We start from the raw sequence: 20,136 nt of genomic DNA, 5'->3' as shown, positions 1-20,136 counted from the left end.
CCAGTGTCTGTGTTCTTTTGCCCATCTCAATCTTTTATTTTATTGGCCAGTCTGAGATATGGCTTTATCTTTGCAACTCTGCCTAAAAGGCCAGCATCCTGGAGTTGCCTCTTCACTGTTGATGTTGAGTGTTGTTTTGCGGGTACTATTTAACGAAGCTGCCAGTTGAGGACTTGAGGCGTCTGTTTCTCATACTAAACACTCTAATGTACTTGTCCTCTTGCTCAGTTGTGCACAGGGGCCTCCCACTCCTCTTTCTATTCTGGTTCGAGCCAGTTTGCGCTGTTCTGTGAAGGGAGTAGTACACAGCGTTGTACGAGATCTTCAGTTTCTTGGCAATTTCTTGCATGGAATAGCCTTCATTTCTCATAACAAGAATAGGCTGACGAGTTTCAGAATAAAGTTCTTTGTTTCTGGCCATTTTGAGCCTGTAATCGAACCCACAAATGCTGATGCTCCAGATACTCAACTAGTCTAAAGGCGGCTAGTTTTATTGCTTCTTTAATCAGAACAGTTTTCAGCTGTGCTAAAATAATTGCAAAAGAGTTTGCTAATGATCAATTAGCCATTTAAAATTATAAACTTGGATTAGTTAACACAAGTTGCCATTGGAACACAGGAGTGATGGTTACTTATAAATGGGCCTCCATACGCCTATGTAGATATTCAATAAAAAAATCTGCCGTTTCCAGCTACAAAAGTCATTTACAACATTAACAATGTCTAAACTGTATTTCTGATCAATTTGATGTTATTTTAATGGACCAAAAATGTTGCTATTCTAAGAGACCCCAAACTTTTGAAAGATAGTGTACGTGTTTATGAGAGACCTTCCCATAGAGGGGTAATAATAGTCCGTAGGCCAGACCGTTCAGACGCTACAGACGTTTCTGTGAGAAGACCGACTTTCAGGGTTAATGTGGGACCCATTTAGAGCTCATACGTACACTTGTGTGATGTCCATGGTGAATGTGCCAGACCAGGGCTGCAGCAGGAGGAAGGCCTTCAGGGTGAGGGCAGCACGGGGGAGCAGCAGGTATGGACACCACACAGGATCTGAGGGGGTTACAGGTCAAAGGTTACAGGTCAAAAGAGCATTAGGAAGTGGGGCAATTGCTAGTGTCAGATAACTACCCCTAATACTGTAAATGGCCAGTGTTCATCACTCAACTATTTATATCAGTAGTTTGAACTACAATTTGACAATAAACAATGAAATATGGTAACTAATGTCTTACTCCACTGTACTCAGAGACTGTGGCAGGCTGCATCCTGATTCTACTATAGATCTGCACACTATGGACTTAACAATGCTGAAAAGTCCCTTTAGCCGTTTATTTCACCAATCCAATGATCGGAAATTCATGACTGGACTTCGGGAGAAGAGTGGAGAATCCAGGCGCAGCTCTACTTCCACTAAGCCTATATGCCCTTTCTCTTCACTTCCCTCTCTCTCCCATCTCTCACCGGTCAGGTCTTGTTCATCCATCCTGTAGCTGGCAGACTTCATGGCCATCTCCAGCACACGGATGCAGCCGTCCTCAGAGGCTAACACCACCTTGTCAGAAGTGCACCAGTCGATATCCAGGATACGATAGTTCACGTTCCGACCAATCCGCAGGCTGCTTACCATGTTCACCTACAGGGATCAGAGGTCAGGGGGAGGAGCATGGATACACAATAGAAGCTCTGATTGGTCAGGGGAAGGTGCATTGTTATATGATTGGTTTAGAAATTCTGTGCTCCAATTGATTTGAAATAGGATGTTAATTGGATAATATTTAGGATTAGATTGACAAGTGATAGGAAATAAAAAGTTTACATAGTTCTCAAACCAACCTGTCAAACTGTCAAAATGAAACTTAAAATTGTCCAGACAGATGTCTGTGTTTGAGTGTATGCGCGTGCGTGCGAGTAGGAGTCTGAGACAGCAGTCAAGAGAGCACTGGTGCGTTTGAGATCTCTCCTATATTTTTCCCTCTTCTTCATCCTTTCTCTCGCTCCCGCCATCTGTTGCCTGCCACTGGGCGCGAAAGCTTCTCCAGCTTCGCTCTCTGTTGGTGCACATGCAATCCCCCATAGGAGATCCATCTCTCTTTACGTGCAGCACTGGGGACTCACAATTCAGGTAAACAGAGTTCCTCTGTCCAGTGTTTGTGTACTTTTGCCCATCATGAATCTTTTATTCTTTAACAATGCCGACACCGCATTTCTGATCAATTTGATGTTATTTTAATGGACAAAAACATTTGCTTTTCTTTCCAAAACAAGGACATTTCAAAGTGACCCTAAACTTCTGAATGGTAGTGTATATAAAAAAAAAAACGAACACCTTACAGTTGTACATGGCTTTCTTGTACTAACACTTTTCTTTTTTGCTAGCACGGATTTTGCTGATAGCTGCTTTATTGAGGAAAGTGTTTTACTTGCAATATGTGGTTTCTCACCTTAGTGAAATGCACTGACTAAGAGCGCCTGCTACAGTAAATTACAGAAATGCATACGATGCCTAAGGCAAATCATTCTGGGGAGGACCTTTGATGAAGGAGGGTCAATCAAATTGCAGATCTTCATTCTATCATTTAGTGTGGCACCCTATTTTGAATGCACACAAAGTCTAGCTTTTAGCTAGTGGGACAATCTGTGTGGATTTGGCCCATAGGTTATTCTTGAAGTTTTGAACCTTGATAAAATTTACACGGAATGTCTCTAGTTGCTATTACGACAGGAAGGACAAATAGAGAAAAATAACTCTCACCTCTTTGGTGTCCCAGACTTCTGCACCATCTGTGTACATGACCAGTAGCTTCTGGTTCCCTTTCCCAGGTGCGAAACGGATCTTCTTCACCCAACCACGGTGAGTAGGGATCCCCCTGGAACAAACATTGAGGTACTACACACACTCACGCATGCACGGATGAATGAACACACATGCACACACACACGTGACTTGTTACCTGGAGAGACGGGCCTTGAGGTCCCAGAAGTTGAGGTTCCCGTCCACATCACCGAGAACCAGAGTGTCTCCCTTCCAGGCGATGCACGCAATGCTACCCATACTGCCCTGCAACATACATGGGAAGAGAGGGTGATGGTTCTATGAGGTGAGCAGAGCAGACAGCGCAAACAACCCAAGCAACTTTAACCAAATCACTCTCACTCAGAAATCCCTACAATCACTCCATAATAATCCTCTGGTAATCAACTTAAAGAGGATCTGACAGCGTTTTAGCAACATTAAATATTATTAAAATCTTTTCATATTCACCCCCAGGAAGAATATGACACCTCTTTATTAATTTAGTGAAGAGAGACATCTTAGATATGGTCATTTTCACGTTTTCATAAATTCATAGATTTCACGTATTCATAAATTCATAGAATGTTTGGGAATGAAGTATAGTAAGGCATTCGGGACATTTCTATACCAATAGAGCATGGTGAAGTGGCCATGCATTTGGACAATTAATAGACAGAAACTGCAGTAAATAAAACGTAATAAATACATCTGACTTACATCAGTGACAATGGCGCCGAAGAAGAAAGCTGACGTTTTGTGTGTCCCCAACCGATTTTGTTTTTTGTTCGTTTATTTGCGTTGTTTGTAACTTATTTTTAAACAGATTTTTTACATAATGTTGCCTCTACCATCTCTTATGACTGAAAATAACTTCTGGACATCAGGACTGCGCTTACTCACCAAGGACTGGCAGAATCCTTTTTATCCTTTGACGAGCCCGACGCGAATGATATACTGCTTTCTCGTGAACAGGCCAAGATTTGCATGAAGGGGAGGCGGAGAAAAAGGGTCCAGAGGACGGGCTGCCTTCTGAGAATTCGTAGGCAATCGAACAAACCCTCACTTCCTTCCATTCTACTAGCAAACGTGCAATCTTTGGAGAATAAAATCGATGACCTACGCGGAAGATTAAACTACCAACGGGACATTCAAAACTGTAATATCTTATGCTTCACGGAGTCGTGGCTGAACGACGACACTATCAACATTCAGCTGGCTGGTTATACGCTGTACTGGCAAGACAGAACAGCGGCGTCTGGGAAGGCAAGGGGTGGCGGACTATGTATTTTTGTAAATAAGAGCTTGAGCACGATTTCTAAGGAAGTCTCGAGCTATTGCTCGCCTGAGGTAGAGTATCTCATTATAAGCAGTAGACCACACTATCTACCTAGAGAGTTTTTAACTGTATTTTTCATAGCTGTTTACATACCACCACAGACTGAGGTTGGAACTAAGACAGCATTGAATAGGCTGTATTCCGCTATAAGCAAACTAGAAAACGCTCACCGAGGCGGCACTCCTAATAGCCGGAGACTTTAATACAGGGAAACTTAAATCTGTTTTACCAAATATCTATTAGCATGTTAAATGTGCAACCAGAGAGAAAAAACCTAGACCACTTTTACTCCACACAGAGACGCATACAAAGCTCTCCCTCGCCCTCCATTTGGCAAATCTGACCATAATTCTATCCTCCTGATTCCTGCTTACAAGCAAAACATTTAATCAGGAAGCACCAGTGACTAGATCAATAAAAAAGCGGTCAGATGAAGCAGATGCTTAGCTACAGGACTGTTTTTCTACCTCAGACTGGAATATGTTCCGAGACTCCTCCGATGCCATTGAGGAGTACACCACATCAGTCATTGGCTTCATCAATAAGTGCATTACAGGGAACATCTGCACTGAGCTAAAGGTGAGAGCTGCAGCTTTCAAGGAGCGGGACTCCAACCCAGAAGCTTATAAGAAATCCCACTACACCGGCTCTGACGCTCGTGGGATGTGGCAGGGCTTGCAAACCATTACAGACTACAAAGGGAAGCACAGCAGAGAGCTGTCCAGTGACACGAGCCTACCAGACGAGCTAAATTACTTCTATGCTCGCATCGAGGCAATTAACACTGAAAAATGCATGAGAGCACCAGCTGTTCCGGAAGACTGTGTGATCATGCTCTCCGCAGCCGATGTGAGTAAGACCTTTAAACAGGTCAACATTCACAAGCCGCAGCGCCAGACGGATTACCAGGACGTATACTGCGAGCATGCACTGACAAGTGTCTTCAATGACATTTTCAACCTCTCCCTGTTCTAGTCTGTAATATCAACATGTTTTAAGCAGACCACCATAGTGCCTATGCCCAATAACACTAAGGTAACCTGCCTAAATGACTACCGACCCGTAGCACTCACGTCTGTGGCCATGAAGTGCTTTGAAAGGCTGGTCATGGCTCACATCATCCCAGAAACCCTAGACCCACTACAATTTGCATACCACCCCCCTACAGATCCACAGAAGATGCAATCTCTATTGCACTCCACTGCCCTTTCCCACCTGAACAAAAGGAACACCTATGTGGGAACTTTTCATTGACTACAGTTCAGCGTTCAACACCATAAGCTAAGGACCCTGGGACTAAACACCTCCCTCTGCAACTGGATCCTGGACTTCCTGACGGGCCACCCCCTGGTGGTAAGGGTAGTTAACAACACATCCGCCACACTGATCCTCAACACGGGGGCTCCTCAGGGGTGCGTGCTCAGTCCCCTCCTGTACTCCCTGTTCACTCATTATTGCACGGCCAGGCACGACTCCAACACCATCATTGAGGTTGCAGATGACAACAGTGGTAGGCCTGATCACCGACAACGACGAGACAGCCTACAGGGAGGAGGTCAGAGACCTGGTTGTGTGGTGCCAGGCCAACTACATCTCCCTCAATGTGATCAAGACAAAGGAGATGATTGTGGACTACAGGAAAAAGAGGACTGAGCACGTCCCCAATCTCATCGACGGGGCTGCAGTGGAGCAGGTTAAGAGCTTCAAGTTCCTTGGTGTCCACAAACTAACAACGGTGCAAGCAGACCAAGACAGTCGTGAAGAGGGCACGACAAAACTTTTTCTCCCTCAGAAGACTGAAAAGATTTGGCATGGGTCCTCAGATCCTGAAAAGGTTCTACAGCTGCACCATCGATAGCATCCTGACTGGTTGCATCACTACCTGGTATGGCAACTGCTCGGCCTCCGACCGCAAGGCACTACAGACAGTAGTGCGAACGGCCCAGTACATCACCGGTGCCAAGCTTCCTGCCATCCAGGACCTCTATACCAGGCGGTGTCAGAGGAAGGCCCTAGTCATAGGGCCACCCAGCCACCCTAGTCATAGACTGTTCTCTCTGCTACCGCACGGCAAGCGGTACCAGAGCGCCAAGTCTAGGTCGAAGAGGCTTCTAAACAACTTCTACCCCCAAGCCATAAGACTCCTGAACATCTAATCAAATGGCTACCCAGACTATTTTCATCCCCCCCCCCCACTCTCCTCCTCTTTTACACTGCTGCTACACTGTTGTTATCATCTATGCATAGCCACTTTAATAACTCTACCTACATGTACATACTACCTCAACAAACCGGTGCCCCCGCACATCGACTCCGTACCGGTACCCCCCTGTATATAGTCTCGCTATTGGTTTTTTACTGCTGCTCTTACTTGTTACTTTTACTTCTAAAATTCTTATCCGTATATTTCAAACTGCACTGTTGGTTAGGGGCTCGTAAGTAAGCATTTCACTCTAAGTTCTACACCTGTCGTATTCGACGCATGTGACTAATAACAATTCATTTGTCCAGGACCGGAGTCTACTCAGACCGGTGTGCTATAGCCAAATCAGAGCTACAGTAGGCCTATATACAAACAATCCATTTGCCATACAGGCCTGCCATCATTCACTTTGAAATGGACTGTGTGTACACAGGCAGTAGCAACAGGGCCACTTTAGATCATTAGAACGCTTTGCCAAAACACCTGAATGGATTTCTGCAAATATGTAAATGGGAGTAATGGGAGTAATCTTACATTTGGGAACTTCACAGTCCTATTCATCAAACAACCATTTAAAGGTAAGCTCTCTCCCTCAGTTGCCTATGCATATCAACAAGATCAACAACTAATGCTAGCCAGAGCGAGATGAGCTAAAATCTAACAAGGGAACACCAGACAAACCCTCTCAATTTTTCAGCTAGTTGGCCGTGAAAATTGCACTGTTAAACGATGGAGAATAATAGCCTGCTCGTCCTTCTGCAGCTTGCCTGATAATGCATTCTTGTCCCAACCTACTTTTTGACAACCGAATCAACAGTGTGCAACTGCAGCTTTTGACATGTGCGCTAGCCTATTAGCCACATTATGACAGACTTGTGATCATTGCCCTTGCTAGTTTGATTGACATTGCCAGCCTTAGTTACAGTCGTCCATTTTTGTTAAAAATATTGAGTCATTTAAACTGAAACAGTACATCCTGAATGGGTGGAGGCAGCAAACAATGTAACAGGCCATCAGTGATTTACAACCTGACAGCAGCATTTTTGGGACTACCAAGAAATGGATTGATGAATTATATTAATCATGCATTTAACTGTATCCATGTATTCCGTGAAATGCCTTACTGTACGTCATGGAATTTTAAGTTAAATATAACCATTTTTAAAACGTCTTATAAAGTTGGTTTTGAAGCATAAAACTGGGACTTTTATATTTTTGACTAATATTGTGATTGTTTCATCTCTGCAAAGTAGTTTAAATGCTGTCACTTCCACTTTAGGTGCTAACAAATACAGAGTTTCCACTGAAGGACTAACAATGTTTCCACTGACATTTTGGCTTTGTCTCATATCAAGTGTCGATATAGTGCAGACGAATGCTCAAGTGCTTTAACTAAGTGTTCCCATAACAGAACTTCAGACAGTGAGTGAGAGAGTGAGTTGACTAATAGCCTGTTTATTACATGTGGTACAAAAAAGAGTTTATCAAAGCTCCTTTACTAAATTATGAAGTTCCTTTATCAGTGATAAGGGTATAAGAATGGGGCTATGCAAATTCTTAAAATCGCTAAATACATTTCAAATCTCTAAATAGAGAATGGGTCAGAGCAGTCTGACAGATAAAATGTAAATCCCTGGATACAGCATCTCAGCAATCTGCCATCCACAGACGAAAGCATGCCGGAGGTGAACAAGCAGAAACATTTTGTCACTAGCCTATATGGACGGATCCCAGCCTCTGCACCATTTTACACGATATGAACGGATCCCAGCCTCTGCTTGGCAGAGCATGAACAAATGAAATATCTACTTCTTTAAAGTTACATAGTTGATTGCAAACTCAACTTGCTGTTTTTTTCTAAAGAGAATGAACTGAAAGTTGCTATGGATAAGAGAATCTGCATTTTTTTTTTTTTACTAAAACCTAAATGTGATGTTGAAAACAATAACAAGACGAGGCAAAGTGTTGATGATGGTGAACGAGTTATAACCAACACCCTGAGTCCTGCATGCAACACCTAGCCTGACTGTTTTTGCATAGAACCACATCATTGCCTTCAAATCAACTTGGTTTAAAGCAGACAGGCTCTCAGGCTCCCCCTGGGCCCGAGTAGTTTGAAACCAGCCCACCAGAGGGAGAACCAACACAAGACAAAACTACGACATAGTCTAAACAAAGACGCGCTTAAAGAGCAATAAACAGAAGTGCACAGACACACGCACAACAAACAAAGACACAACGATGACATGCTACGAGAGACAGACTGACAGGCGACAAATTAGGACACTGGGAATCGCACAAAAACTGCGCTGGGTGGCTTATGCTGTACAGATATGAGAGAATGAAAGCTGTCTAAAAGCAAAGTCTCCCATCATTACAAAGTAGGGTAAAGATATGACAGACTGTAATTTGATGGCCCGCCTGCACAGGATCCCAATTATTGTGTTGTGAGGCTGGTTCGATGTGGTGTGGTGCAAAATAGCCAGCAGCCCAATGCACCACATAAAAAGACCAGAGAGGAAACAGGATGCTCAAATTGGTGCAGAGACAGAACGATTGGGGCGCCTCGCTTTGTGGAGGAGGAACATAACAGGGATGCTCGCCTACAGTACGTTCGGGAAAGGATTGCTTATCTTACACCACATAATGAGAAACAAAATACCCACATAGAAAACAAGTGTCTCCGCGAGCAGGCAATTGAGAAATGGAGGAGAACATGACTAGAAATGGACTTTGTCGTTGCCTCTCAAATTTTGAATGGGGATGAAAGTGTGCCGTCATAGAGAACAGACTTTTACAGAGACTGTGGTGTAGAGAGAAACAGGAAGTAAGAGATAGATTTCCAAAAAGCCTTTGATTCAAATTGCCATGAAGGCATTTTTATCAAATTAAATGAATGCGGTGTGGGTGGAAATACATGTCATCAAATCATGTATACAAATAACCATAGTGTAATAAACATTCACATTTATTTTCCCAAGGTTGCAGAGTCAAGAAGGGGAACAACTTGTGCTGAAATCTATTAAATATGTACACTATGCGTCAAAAATGTAAGAACACCTACACCTACTCATTCAAGGGCTTTTCTTTATTTGTACTATTTTCTACATTGTAGAATAATAGTGAAGACATCACAACTATGAAATAACACATACGGAATCATGTAGTAACCAAAAGAAAGTGTTTAACATATCAAAATATATTTGAGATTCTTCAAATAGCCACCCTTTGCCTTGATGACAGCTTAGCACACTCTTGGTCAAACGTTTCAGGTAGCCTTCCACAAGCTTCCCACAATAAGATGGGTGAATTTTGGCCCATTCCTCCTGACAGAGCTGGTGTAACTGGGTCAGGTTTGTAGGCCTCCTTGCTAGCACACATTTTTTTCCCAGTTCTGCCCACAAATGTTCTATAGGATTGAGGTCAGGGCTTTGTGATGGCAACTACAATACCTCGACTTTGTTGTCCTTAAGCCATTTTGGAAGTATGCTTGGGGTCATTGTCCATTTGGAAGACCCATTTGCAACCAAGCTTTACCTTCCTGACTGATGTCTTGAGATGTTGCTTCAAAATATCCACATAATTTTCCTCTCTCATGATGCCATCTATTTTGTGAAATGCACCAGTCCCTCCAGCAGCAAAGCACCTCCACAACAAAATGCTGCCACTCCCGTGCTTCAAGGTTGGGATGGTGTTCTTCGGCTTGCAAGCCTCCCCCTTTTTCCTCCAAACATAACGATAGCCATTATGACCAAACAGTTCTATTTTTGTTTCATCAGACCAGAGGACACTTCTCTACGAACTTTGTCCCATATGCAGTTGCAAACCGTAGTCTGGCTTTTTTATGGCGGTTTTGGAGCAGTGGCTTCTTCCTTGCTGAGCAGCCTTTTAGGTTATGTCGATATAGGACTTGTTTTACTGTGGATATAGATACTTTTGTACCCGTTTCCTCCAGCATCTTCACAAGATCCTTTGCTGTTGTTCTGGGATTTTTTTGGGGTACTTCCAGTCTGGTTCATCCTTGGGAGAAATTTCCAAATGCCTGAAAGTACCACGTCCATCTGTACAAATAATAGTACGCAAGTATAAACATCAGTTAAAAATAATGGTAGTACCCAAAAAATGGGGTTAAATATGTGTAAAAAAATATATAATATTATATAATGTATTTCTTCCCCACATATTTAACCCCTTTTTTTGGGGTACTTCCATAATTTTTTAACTGGTGCTGGTTACCTTCAGATGAGTCCCATGACACTTGTGAGCAAAACCGAGAACAGCATTGTGTTCATTAGTCTCCACTTCCCATAGAGTGGTCACAGAGTGGTCCAACTGTTTCGGATGCTAGAGACGTTTTCGTGAGAAGAACAATTTTTGGCATGTCTCATGGTCCGACAAACACTGCTCCAGCTCTGCTGCCTTTCACCGCAGATGTGGACTTGCGTCATCGGCAGATCTCTCGCTTAAACTGACAGATTATGATCTGGATTTATTCATTATGTTACTTAGATTGACAGGCCGGTGAATCAATCGACTATAGGGGGTTAATTACAGGCCAATTGTGACTTTAAAACAGTTAGAGTTGAATGGCTGTAAGATGAGAAAACTGAAGACAGATCAACAACATTGTAATTATTCCACAAGACTAACCTAAATGACAGAGTGAAAAGAAGGAAGCCTGTTCAGAATAAAAACATTCTAAAACATGCATCCTGTTTGCAATAAGGCACTAAAGTAAAACTGCAAAAACAAAAATACTTTATGTCCTGAATACAGCGTTATGTTTGGTGCTAATCCAACACATCACTGAGTACCACTCTTCATATTTTCAAGCATGGTGGTGGCTGCATCATGTTACGGGTATGCTTGTCATGGGCAAGGACTAGGGAGGTTTTTTTTACATAAAAAGAAACAGAATAGAGCTAAGCACAGGCAAAATCCTAGAGGAAAACCTGGTTCATTCTGCTTTCCAACAGACACTGGGAGACAAATGCACCTTTCAGCAGGACAATAGCCAAAAACACAAGGCCAAATATACACTGGAGTTGCTTACCAAGATGACATTAAATGTTCCTGAGTCACCTAGTTACAGTTTTGACTTAAATCAGCTTGAAAATCTATGGCAAGACTTGTCTAGCAATGATCAACAACCAACTTGACAGAGCTTGAAGAAATATTGTACAATCCAGGTGTGCAAAGCTCTTATAGACTTACCCAGAAAGACTCACAGCTGTAAAATGCTGCCAAAGGTGATTCTAACATGTATTGACTCAGGGGTATGAATACTTATGTAAATCAGACATTTCTGTTTTTCATTTTCCAAAAATGTGCTATAATTTCTAAAAACATGTTCACTGTCACTAAGGGATCTATTTAATAAAAATGTTATTCAGGCTGTAACAACAAAATGTGGAATAAGTCAAGGGGTATGAATACTTTCGGAAGGCACTGTAAATATTTGTGACAAACAAACTTCAACCTGGTCGTAAATTAACTAAAAACACAAAACAAGGAGGGCTTTCTATGCCAGTAAAATATCTATCAAATTAGACACACCGATTATGATCTGGCAAAAAAATAATAATAATAATAATAAAAAAAATAGAAGCACTATATATGCACTATATATGGCAGCGAATTGTAGGGTTACAAAACAACAATTTGCCAAATGGGACTAAAACCCTGCATGCAGAATTCTTTAAGAGCAAAAACGCAGAACACCACATGCAGAACAGAAATAGGCCTAATCCCTCTTGATTAATATCCCCCCAAAACTATAATCATTTAAAAACAGGCTGTGCTCATTCTGCCCCCAGTAAGAGATCTAGACAGTGCTGCATTTTCTGTCATCCATCTAATGGCTGCTTGCTAGGGACAGCACCATCCATCCTAAACTAAATATACCTCTAGCCATCTTTTTTTTTTTTTTACCCCAAGTTTGTGTTAAACACCTGGAATAGATTCAGCGTGAGTAGGCATAAAAGAAACACCAGCAATTTGGCGAAGTCAGTCCTGAAGGGAAAACAAAACGACATGAGGAGACGCAGTCCCTCGCCACATAAGGCGTCGACGATGGCGATGCGCGCCCACATGTGTCACAGGCAAGCAAAGTGAGCACAATTCTAACACAATGCAGAAAATTCCGACAGGAGATGAACAAAAGCCTGAGTAAGATGACAAGCTCCCATACCTAAGCTGGAACAATCTGTTAAGGGACTCGGTGAAAGAGTGACTGAGGCAGAGAATCAAGTTAGAACAGTGGAGGATGGACGCATTCGCACTGACCGCCTCCTCTCATACCTGCTACGGAGGGACAGACGGCTCTAGGACAGGTGTGAGGCACTCAAGAAGTTTAAGAGGTGCAGCTTGAGACTCTACGGGGGTCGCATAACATTTATAGTGTGCAGTGGGTTGAAAACTAACTCAGAGACATACTGAAACTACCACCAAACGTCCCTCTCTTACTGGATGGTTTCAAATGTCATCTCATCGGCTTATAAAACATTAGGGACCAATTAAGGTAATAAGCTATAGGGCGATTAAGAAAAAGAAAAGTACTCTTATCAGTTGAAACAACTTGGATGTAGGATTGCATTTCTGCAAGAAACACATTTATCGGATAACGAGCATGAGCAACTGAATAGGTCATGGGCTAATAGAATATTCTATGCATCTCATATATCAGAACGGAAAAGGGGGGTAGCAAGTCTAGTGCACAGGTCAGTCAATTTCAATGCCAGCTCCTCTCATAGGGATACAGAGTTTAGGTTCATATTAGTAAATGGAACTATAGATGGGGTGAATGTATCATTGCAAAAAATGTATGATCCAAATCTAAAAGATTTAACCTTATCTTGGAGAATAACTCTGACTTACTCCTAATGGGGGGGGAGATGTCAATTGTGTTATGTCTCCGACTGTAGACTGATCACCTTTACCATCAACTCCACCATCTAGGACGAGGGAGTCACAGATTAGCCACTGTCTAGAAGTGGGATTGGTTGAAGTATGGAGACACCTTTATCCAAGTGAGAGAGACTTCACATTTTATTCAAACCGCTACTTACTCTATTTACGCATTGACTACTTCTTTACCACTAAGTCTGAAGCCTATAGGATAATGGATCGTGAGACACTTCTAAGAACTTTGTTGGGACCATTCACCATTGATGGCGACGTGGGATTTAGGACAGAAGTCTATCTCACGAAGGTGAAGACTAAACACGTCCTTAAATGAAACAAAATGTGTGGACTTTGTTAGAAAAGAGCTGCAGTTCTATCTTGATCTTAACATGAGGTCTCGCCCACTTACGCTCTGGGAGTGTGCAAAACCCTTTCTAAGAGTTCGCATTATATCATTAGCCCCCAAAAAAGTGCACTGAATTGGAAAACAAAATAAACCATTTAGAACAGCACAAACCAAAACCAACCACAGCTCTGATGATAGCCTGCTCTCTGAAAAAATAGAGTGCTGTTAAAGGTTTGCTAACCAGAGATATTCAATTTGAGGGGAGGAAATCAATGAAATGGACTGAAAAAGAGACAAGGAAGAGATGAGGGAGATAAAGTATGTACAGAGAGTGGAGATCAGTGGGGGAGGAGAGAGAAGGGCGTGGAGAAGAGGTGAAGAATGAGCTAGAGAATATGTATGGAACGTAAAGATACGAGGGTCTTGTAGAAAAGGGCAGGGAGAGGAAGAAGAGAAGCAGCAGTGAGAAGAGAGGAGGTAGAGAAATAGAGTAGACAGTATGTCTGGAGAGTAAAGATGAGTATGTAGAGTAGACTTAGCATGTACAATTACAGTAGCATTAGATCAGCATCCATGAAGGAGAAGGTAGGAGGGGAGGTAGAATTAAGACTCACGTCTGGGGGGATGCGGGCACCGTCTTTGACGGTATTCCCCTCGACAGTGATGTGGTACACCTGTCCGTCTGTGTCTGTGAACACAAAGTGTTCCCTCGCTGAGATGGCCTGGCCTCCTCCCTCTGATTTACTCTCTGCATCCTGCAGAAGACTGGAGACGCAAACACAAACACGTTTTACTATTAAAGTGAGGACCACTGATAAAGCGAGGGCTAGATCAGGGGTCAGCAACACGCGGGGCAAAACCGGACCGCATAGTGTTATCCTTTTTTAGATTTGAGTTTGTCAAAAAAAAAAAACAGGAAGTCTGCAAAAAATGTGTTTAATTTAGGAAATCTGTTCAAGTATTCCCACAAATGAAAAAAAAGCGACGTGATTGTGTCTGAATGTAATCAAGGTATGAAATTATTGTTATTTTCAAATACAATTTATTTTGGGCTTAGTTGTGGTCAATTTGCAGTGTACAATACATTCCGGCCACCCGACCATCCGCTCATGACTAGATACACTACTGTTCAAAATGTTGGGGTCACTTAGAAATGTCCTTGTTTTTGAAAGAAAAGCACATTTCTTGTCCATTAAAATAACATCAAATTGATCAGAAACACAGTGTAGACATTGTTAATGTTGTAAATGACTATTGTAGCTGGAAACGGCAGATTTTTAATGGAATATCCACATAGGCGTACAGAGGCCCATTATCAGCAACCATTACTCCTGTGTTCCAATGGCACGTTGTGCTGGCTAATTGATCAAAGAACACCAGTCTCAACGTCAACAGCGAAGAGGCGACTGGGACGCTGGCCTTCTAGGCAGAGTTGCAAAGAAAAAGCCATATCTCAGACTGGCCAATAAAAATAAAAGATTAAGATGGGCAAAAGAACACAGACACTGGACAGAGGAACTCTGCCTAGAAGGCCAGCATCCTGGAGTCACCTCTTCACTGTTGATGTTGAGACTGGTGTATAGCGGGTACTATTTAATGGACCTGACAGTTGAGGACTTGTGAAGGGTCTGTTTCTCAAACTAAACACTCTAATGTATTTGTCCTCTTGCTCAGTTGTGCACCGGGGCTTCCCACTCCTCTTTCTATTCTGGTTAGAGCCAGTTTGCACTGTTCTGTGAAGGGAGGAGTACACAGTGTTGTACGAGATCTTCAGATTCTTGTCAAATTCTCACATGGAATAGCCTTAATTTCAGAGAACAAGGTCAGACTGACGAGTTTCAGAAGAAAGGTCTTTGTTTCTGGCCATTTTGAGCCAGCAATCGAGCCCACAAATGCTGATGCGCCAGATACTCAACTAGTTTTATTGCTTCTTTAATCAGGACAACAGTTTTCAGCTGTGCTAACATAATTGCAAAAGGGTTTTCTAATGATCAATTTGCCTTCTGAAATTATACATTTGGATTAGCAAACACAACATGGCATTGGAACACAGGAGTGATGGTTGCTGATAATGGACCTCTATACACTTATGTAGTTATTCCATTAAAAATCCAGCTACAATAGTCATTTACAACATTAACAATGGCTACACTGTATTTCTGATCCATTTGATGTTATTTTAAATGGACATTTTTTTTTGCTTTTCTTTCAAAAACAAAGACATTTCTAAGTGACTCCAAACCTTTGAATGGTAGTGTACATACTGACACCACGGCTCACCCCAAGAAACACACACACACACACACACACACAATATTAAGAAAGACACATTGAGCATATACAATGAATTTATGATGAGTAGGGCCAGGAGTTTTTTCTGACCATGTGGCAAAACTCTAGGTCTTAGTGCCGAGGTGCGACCCACCCCCCTTCATGCCCCCTGCTCTCTGACCTGATAACGGAGGACTCCACGCTGCTCTGCTCGTTGTCAGACAGAGTGGTATATCTGGCCATGGCCTCCCGTGCTAACATCTGTTTCTTCTTCAGACTCTTCAGGTTGTGGGAGGGGGACCACTCCTGCACACACAATCGCAAAAATTGCATGACACACACACACAGTTCATAGAGATTTCTTCAGTTGCCTGACATCTTGAAGAACACGATTGTTGGTGGACAAACATTGAGTTAAAAAAATATATAATACGTTTTCCTTGGAACCACACCCACAAAATTCACAAAATAGCTCCACTGTTTCCCACTCTTTCCCATACCCTGTTTCATTATTCAGGATTGCGGCCAAAACACCTGCCACATTTTGCCAGGAAGGTGCAATCAATGTGGAAATGAGTAGGCAGTAAGGGGCTGGGGAGAGAATGTATTATTAACGTTACTGTGGCTGCTATTTGCACAGTGTCTCAGACTTTCCTGCCCACATCACTCTCCATTTATCCGTTTTTCTTGGGACTAACGTAGCGACGTCCTTGCTGAGAGAGGAGAAATTTCCCAACTAATCTTCCAAATTGCAACTATTAAAAAATGTGTACACAGGAGTACGGTGCATTCAGAAAGTATCCAGACCCTTTGACTTTTCCACATTTTGCTACGTTACAGCCTTATTAGAACATTTCTGAAATGAAATGTTCCCCTTATCAATCTACACACAATACCCCACAATGACAAAGAACTGGTTTAGATTTTTTTGCAAATGCATTAAAAATAAAAAAACATTTACATTAATATTCAGACCCTTTAGTCAGTACTTTGTTGAAGCACCTTTGGCAGCGATTAGACTTGAGTCTTCTTGGGTATGACGCTACAAGCTTGGCACACCTGTATTTGTGGAGTTTCTCCCATTCTTCTCTGCAAGTCCTCTCAACCTCTGTCAGGTTGGATGGGGAGCGTTGCTGCACAGCTATTTTCAGGTCTCTCCAGAGGTGTTCGATCGGGTTCAAGTCTGGGCTCTCGCTGGGCCACTCAAGGACATTCAGAGACTTGTCCCAAAGCCACTCCTGCGTTGTTTTGGCTGTGTGCTTAGGGTCATTGTCATGTTGTAAGGTGAACCTTCGCCACAGTCTGAGGTCCTGAGCAGGTTTTCATCAATGATCTCTACGTACTTTGCTCCGTTCATCTTTCCCTTGATCCTGACTAATGTTCTAGTCCCTACCATTGAAAAACATCCCCACAGCATGATGCTGCCACCACCATGCTTCACCGTAGGGATAGTGCCAGGTTTCCTCCAGATGTGTCGCTTGGCATTTAGGCCAAAGAGTTCAATCTTGGATATTCACACCAGAGAATCTTGTTTCTCACGGTCTGAGAGTCCTTTAGGTACCTTTTGGCAAACTCCAAGTGGGCTGTCATGTGCCTTTTACTGAGGATTGGCTTCCATCTGACCACTCTACCATAAATGCCTGATTGGTGGAGTACTGCAGAGACGGCTGTCTTTCTGGAAGTTTCTCCCATCTCTAGAGAAGAACGTTGGAGTTCTTTCAGAGTGACCATCGGATTCTTGGTCACCTGATTGACCAATTCCCATTCAACCCCGATTGCTCAGTTTGTCCAGGCGGCCAGCTCTAGCAAGAGTATTGGTGGTTCCTACCTGTTTTTCGTTTTGTCATCATTATGTAGAATTGTGTGTAGATTGATGATAATTAAAAATATATATATTTTAGAAAAAGCCTGTAATGTAACAAAATGTGTAAAAAGTAAAGGGGTCTGAATACTTTCCGAATGCACTGTATAGACACAGAATAATCAACACAAAGACTCTTGGAGAGTTCTGCCTCAGTTTACAATGCCTGTGTATATGGTGTATATGCATGTATGCTATGGTGTTTCTGTGTGTGTGTGTGTGTGTTCAGTACCAGTGCAGTGACAGTGGGGAAGTTCTTAGCCATCTCTCGTAGCAGGGTGCCGGTCCTGACGTCCCACAGCTCCAGAGGCTTGTCTCTGAACACCACCACCAGGTACTGCCTGTAGGGTGCAACACACACAAGTACAGGAACATCACAGCCTGTACCATCAACATCATCCCCATGTGCTCTACGGGCCACTTTCTCAAAGACACACACATCCGTACACACACGAGCGTGCACACGCAAGCACAAAGATTTCAAACATCCACTCTTTGTGTGAAGGGTGCCCTGTGCTGTCCTGGAGTTCATGCTGTTCTAGGGAGAGAACAAATAGCATCAGAATATAAATTAGCTCGCAGGGAAAAGAGACAAAGAGCAGAAGCATTACATTGCTACAGTACTTTGTCTGAAGTTTCATTAAGGGTGCTTTGTCCAGATGAGACAGCTGAGCCCTTGCAAAGGTAAATCTCTCACCCTCCCTCTTTTGTCTAACACTCTCTTTACCCCTCACCATCTCTGGCACACCTTTCTCTCAATCTTCGCTCTCTCTCACCATCCCCCTCTCCCTCCATCTTTCTCCCTCCCTCCCTCCCTCCCTCCCTCATGCATGCACGCAGAGAGCTCTTTAGAGGGCCTTTAGCCATCAGATGTGTGTGCTTCTGGCAACAGCTCAGTAGCAGGAACAGAATGAGAGAGTATGCCCTGGACAATTAAAGGAAATGGATTATCCTTGACAGCACATAGGCTTAATAAAAAAAACACCCGGTGGGGAGACGAGAAAGAAAGAGGCGACAGTGGCAGTTAAGGTGAAGGGTGTGTGTGCGTACGTGAGTGTGGCAGGTGTAAAGAGGTGGCTGTGTGTAGGGGACTCACTTCAGATGAGACACTTTCATCATCTCAATGGCAGGCTCGTCATTCCCCTGTTCGCCTCGGAATGCAAAGCACCTGCCTGGGAGAGGAGAAGGAGAGAGAGAGGAAGGAGAGAGAGAGGAAGGAGAGAGAGAGGAAGGAGAGGAGAGAGAGAGAGAGAGGAAGGAGAGAGCGAGAGAAAAATAGAGCATGAACTCATTCAACACCATGAAACACATAAGGATGGTCATTTATATACTATCTAAAGAGTATAGGGCCTAAGATGGATCCCTGTGGAACCCCTGCATTACAGTTGTAAGACGTGGTGGTAATAAGTTAGAATTGACGCCAGCTAAGATAATGTGCCACTTTAGATCTGCTGCAGCAATCTCATTTTACTCACATAAACAATATAATATTCTCATGAATCAAGTGTTCTTTATCTACTCAAAATGTCAGAAGGCAAAAACAAGAATACACCTCAGTTGTACTCTAGTACACCAAAAAATGCTGATGCACTTTGCAGAAGACATTAAAGGAGGTGGCATGTAAAATGCACGCGTGAGAGAGCACAGCAACCCAAACTGAGCAGGAGTAGGAGAGGTGGGAACTCCCAACAATTGCCTAAGATGTTTGAGGCAGGGGCAAATGGGACGCAGATGAAGTGACACAAGGCAAGATTGCAGGTGAAGAGACCGGGGAGTAGTGCAGGTGAGGCATCCGGCCTGTGTGTGTGTGTGTGTGTGTGTGTGTGTGTGTGTGTGTGTGTGTATATATGTGTGGTACAGTCGCTGTAATGAGTCTGGGATGGGTGTCTGATTCTAATGACACCCTCAATCATCTCCTCCTGTGTTTATTTACTCCCTGTGTGTGTGTGTGTGTCACCCACAGCTTCTGATCACTGTCTCAATTACTGTTCTCACCAAATCATCAACCCAGACTTACTCAGAGTTGCAGTAATAACTGGGTCTGTATCAGACATGTCTCAAGTTCTTCAACACACACACAAACACAGATTGTTGGGAAGATTTTTCAAATAGCTTACTGTGAGGAAGTATAGTCCTAATATATTTTTTATTCGCAATGGATGTTAAAAAAAACAACTCCTCAACATTTCCACGCGGCAGGCCAGGTACTTTTATGCGTGCTCAGACGTGCGCGATGCCTCAACATTATCAGGACAGAGAAACCAGACACATGCTCATTACTCACGTGGAGAATTCCAAACAAAAGAAAATGATAACATTGACAAATCTCGGAAATGACGGTTATGAAATAAACTAAAACTAGCTTCACACACGTGTAGCAGGTTACGAACTCTGCAAACAACGTTTCCACTCGGAG

At 43.0% G+C, this 20,136-nt stretch overlaps 1 protein-coding gene across 2 annotated transcripts in view; it reads right to left on the bottom strand.

Moving 5' to 3' along the window:
* Positions 1-20,136, bottom strand: part of wdr11 (WD repeat domain 11) — a 142,135-nt gene that overhangs the window by 41,392 nt on the left and 80,607 nt on the right. For both annotated transcript variants that reach the window (XM_071379724.1, XM_071379725.1), the window contains exons 13-20: positions 18,817-18,892; positions 17,953-18,061; positions 16,041-16,165; positions 14,203-14,353; positions 2,958-3,064; positions 2,759-2,873; positions 1,468-1,639; positions 948-1,056 (exon numbers count right to left, since the gene is read on the bottom strand). In XM_071379724.1, coding sequence (XP_071235825.1) covers positions 948-1,056; positions 1,468-1,639; positions 2,759-2,873; positions 2,958-3,064; positions 14,203-14,353; positions 16,041-16,165; positions 17,953-18,061; positions 18,817-18,892 — 964 coding nt within the window. The remainder of the gene's footprint in view (positions 1-947; positions 1,057-1,467; positions 1,640-2,758; positions 2,874-2,957; positions 3,065-14,202; positions 14,354-16,040; positions 16,166-17,952; positions 18,062-18,816; positions 18,893-20,136) is intronic.

Source organism: Salvelinus alpinus, chromosome 32 (genome assembly GCF_045679555.1).
Source record: "Salvelinus alpinus chromosome 32, SLU_Salpinus.1, whole genome shotgun sequence".
Taxonomy (NCBI): domain Eukaryota; kingdom Metazoa; phylum Chordata; class Actinopteri; order Salmoniformes; family Salmonidae; genus Salvelinus; species Salvelinus alpinus.
The sequence above is the reverse complement of the archived record's forward strand: the minus strand, read 5'-3'. Positions and strand labels throughout refer to the sequence as shown.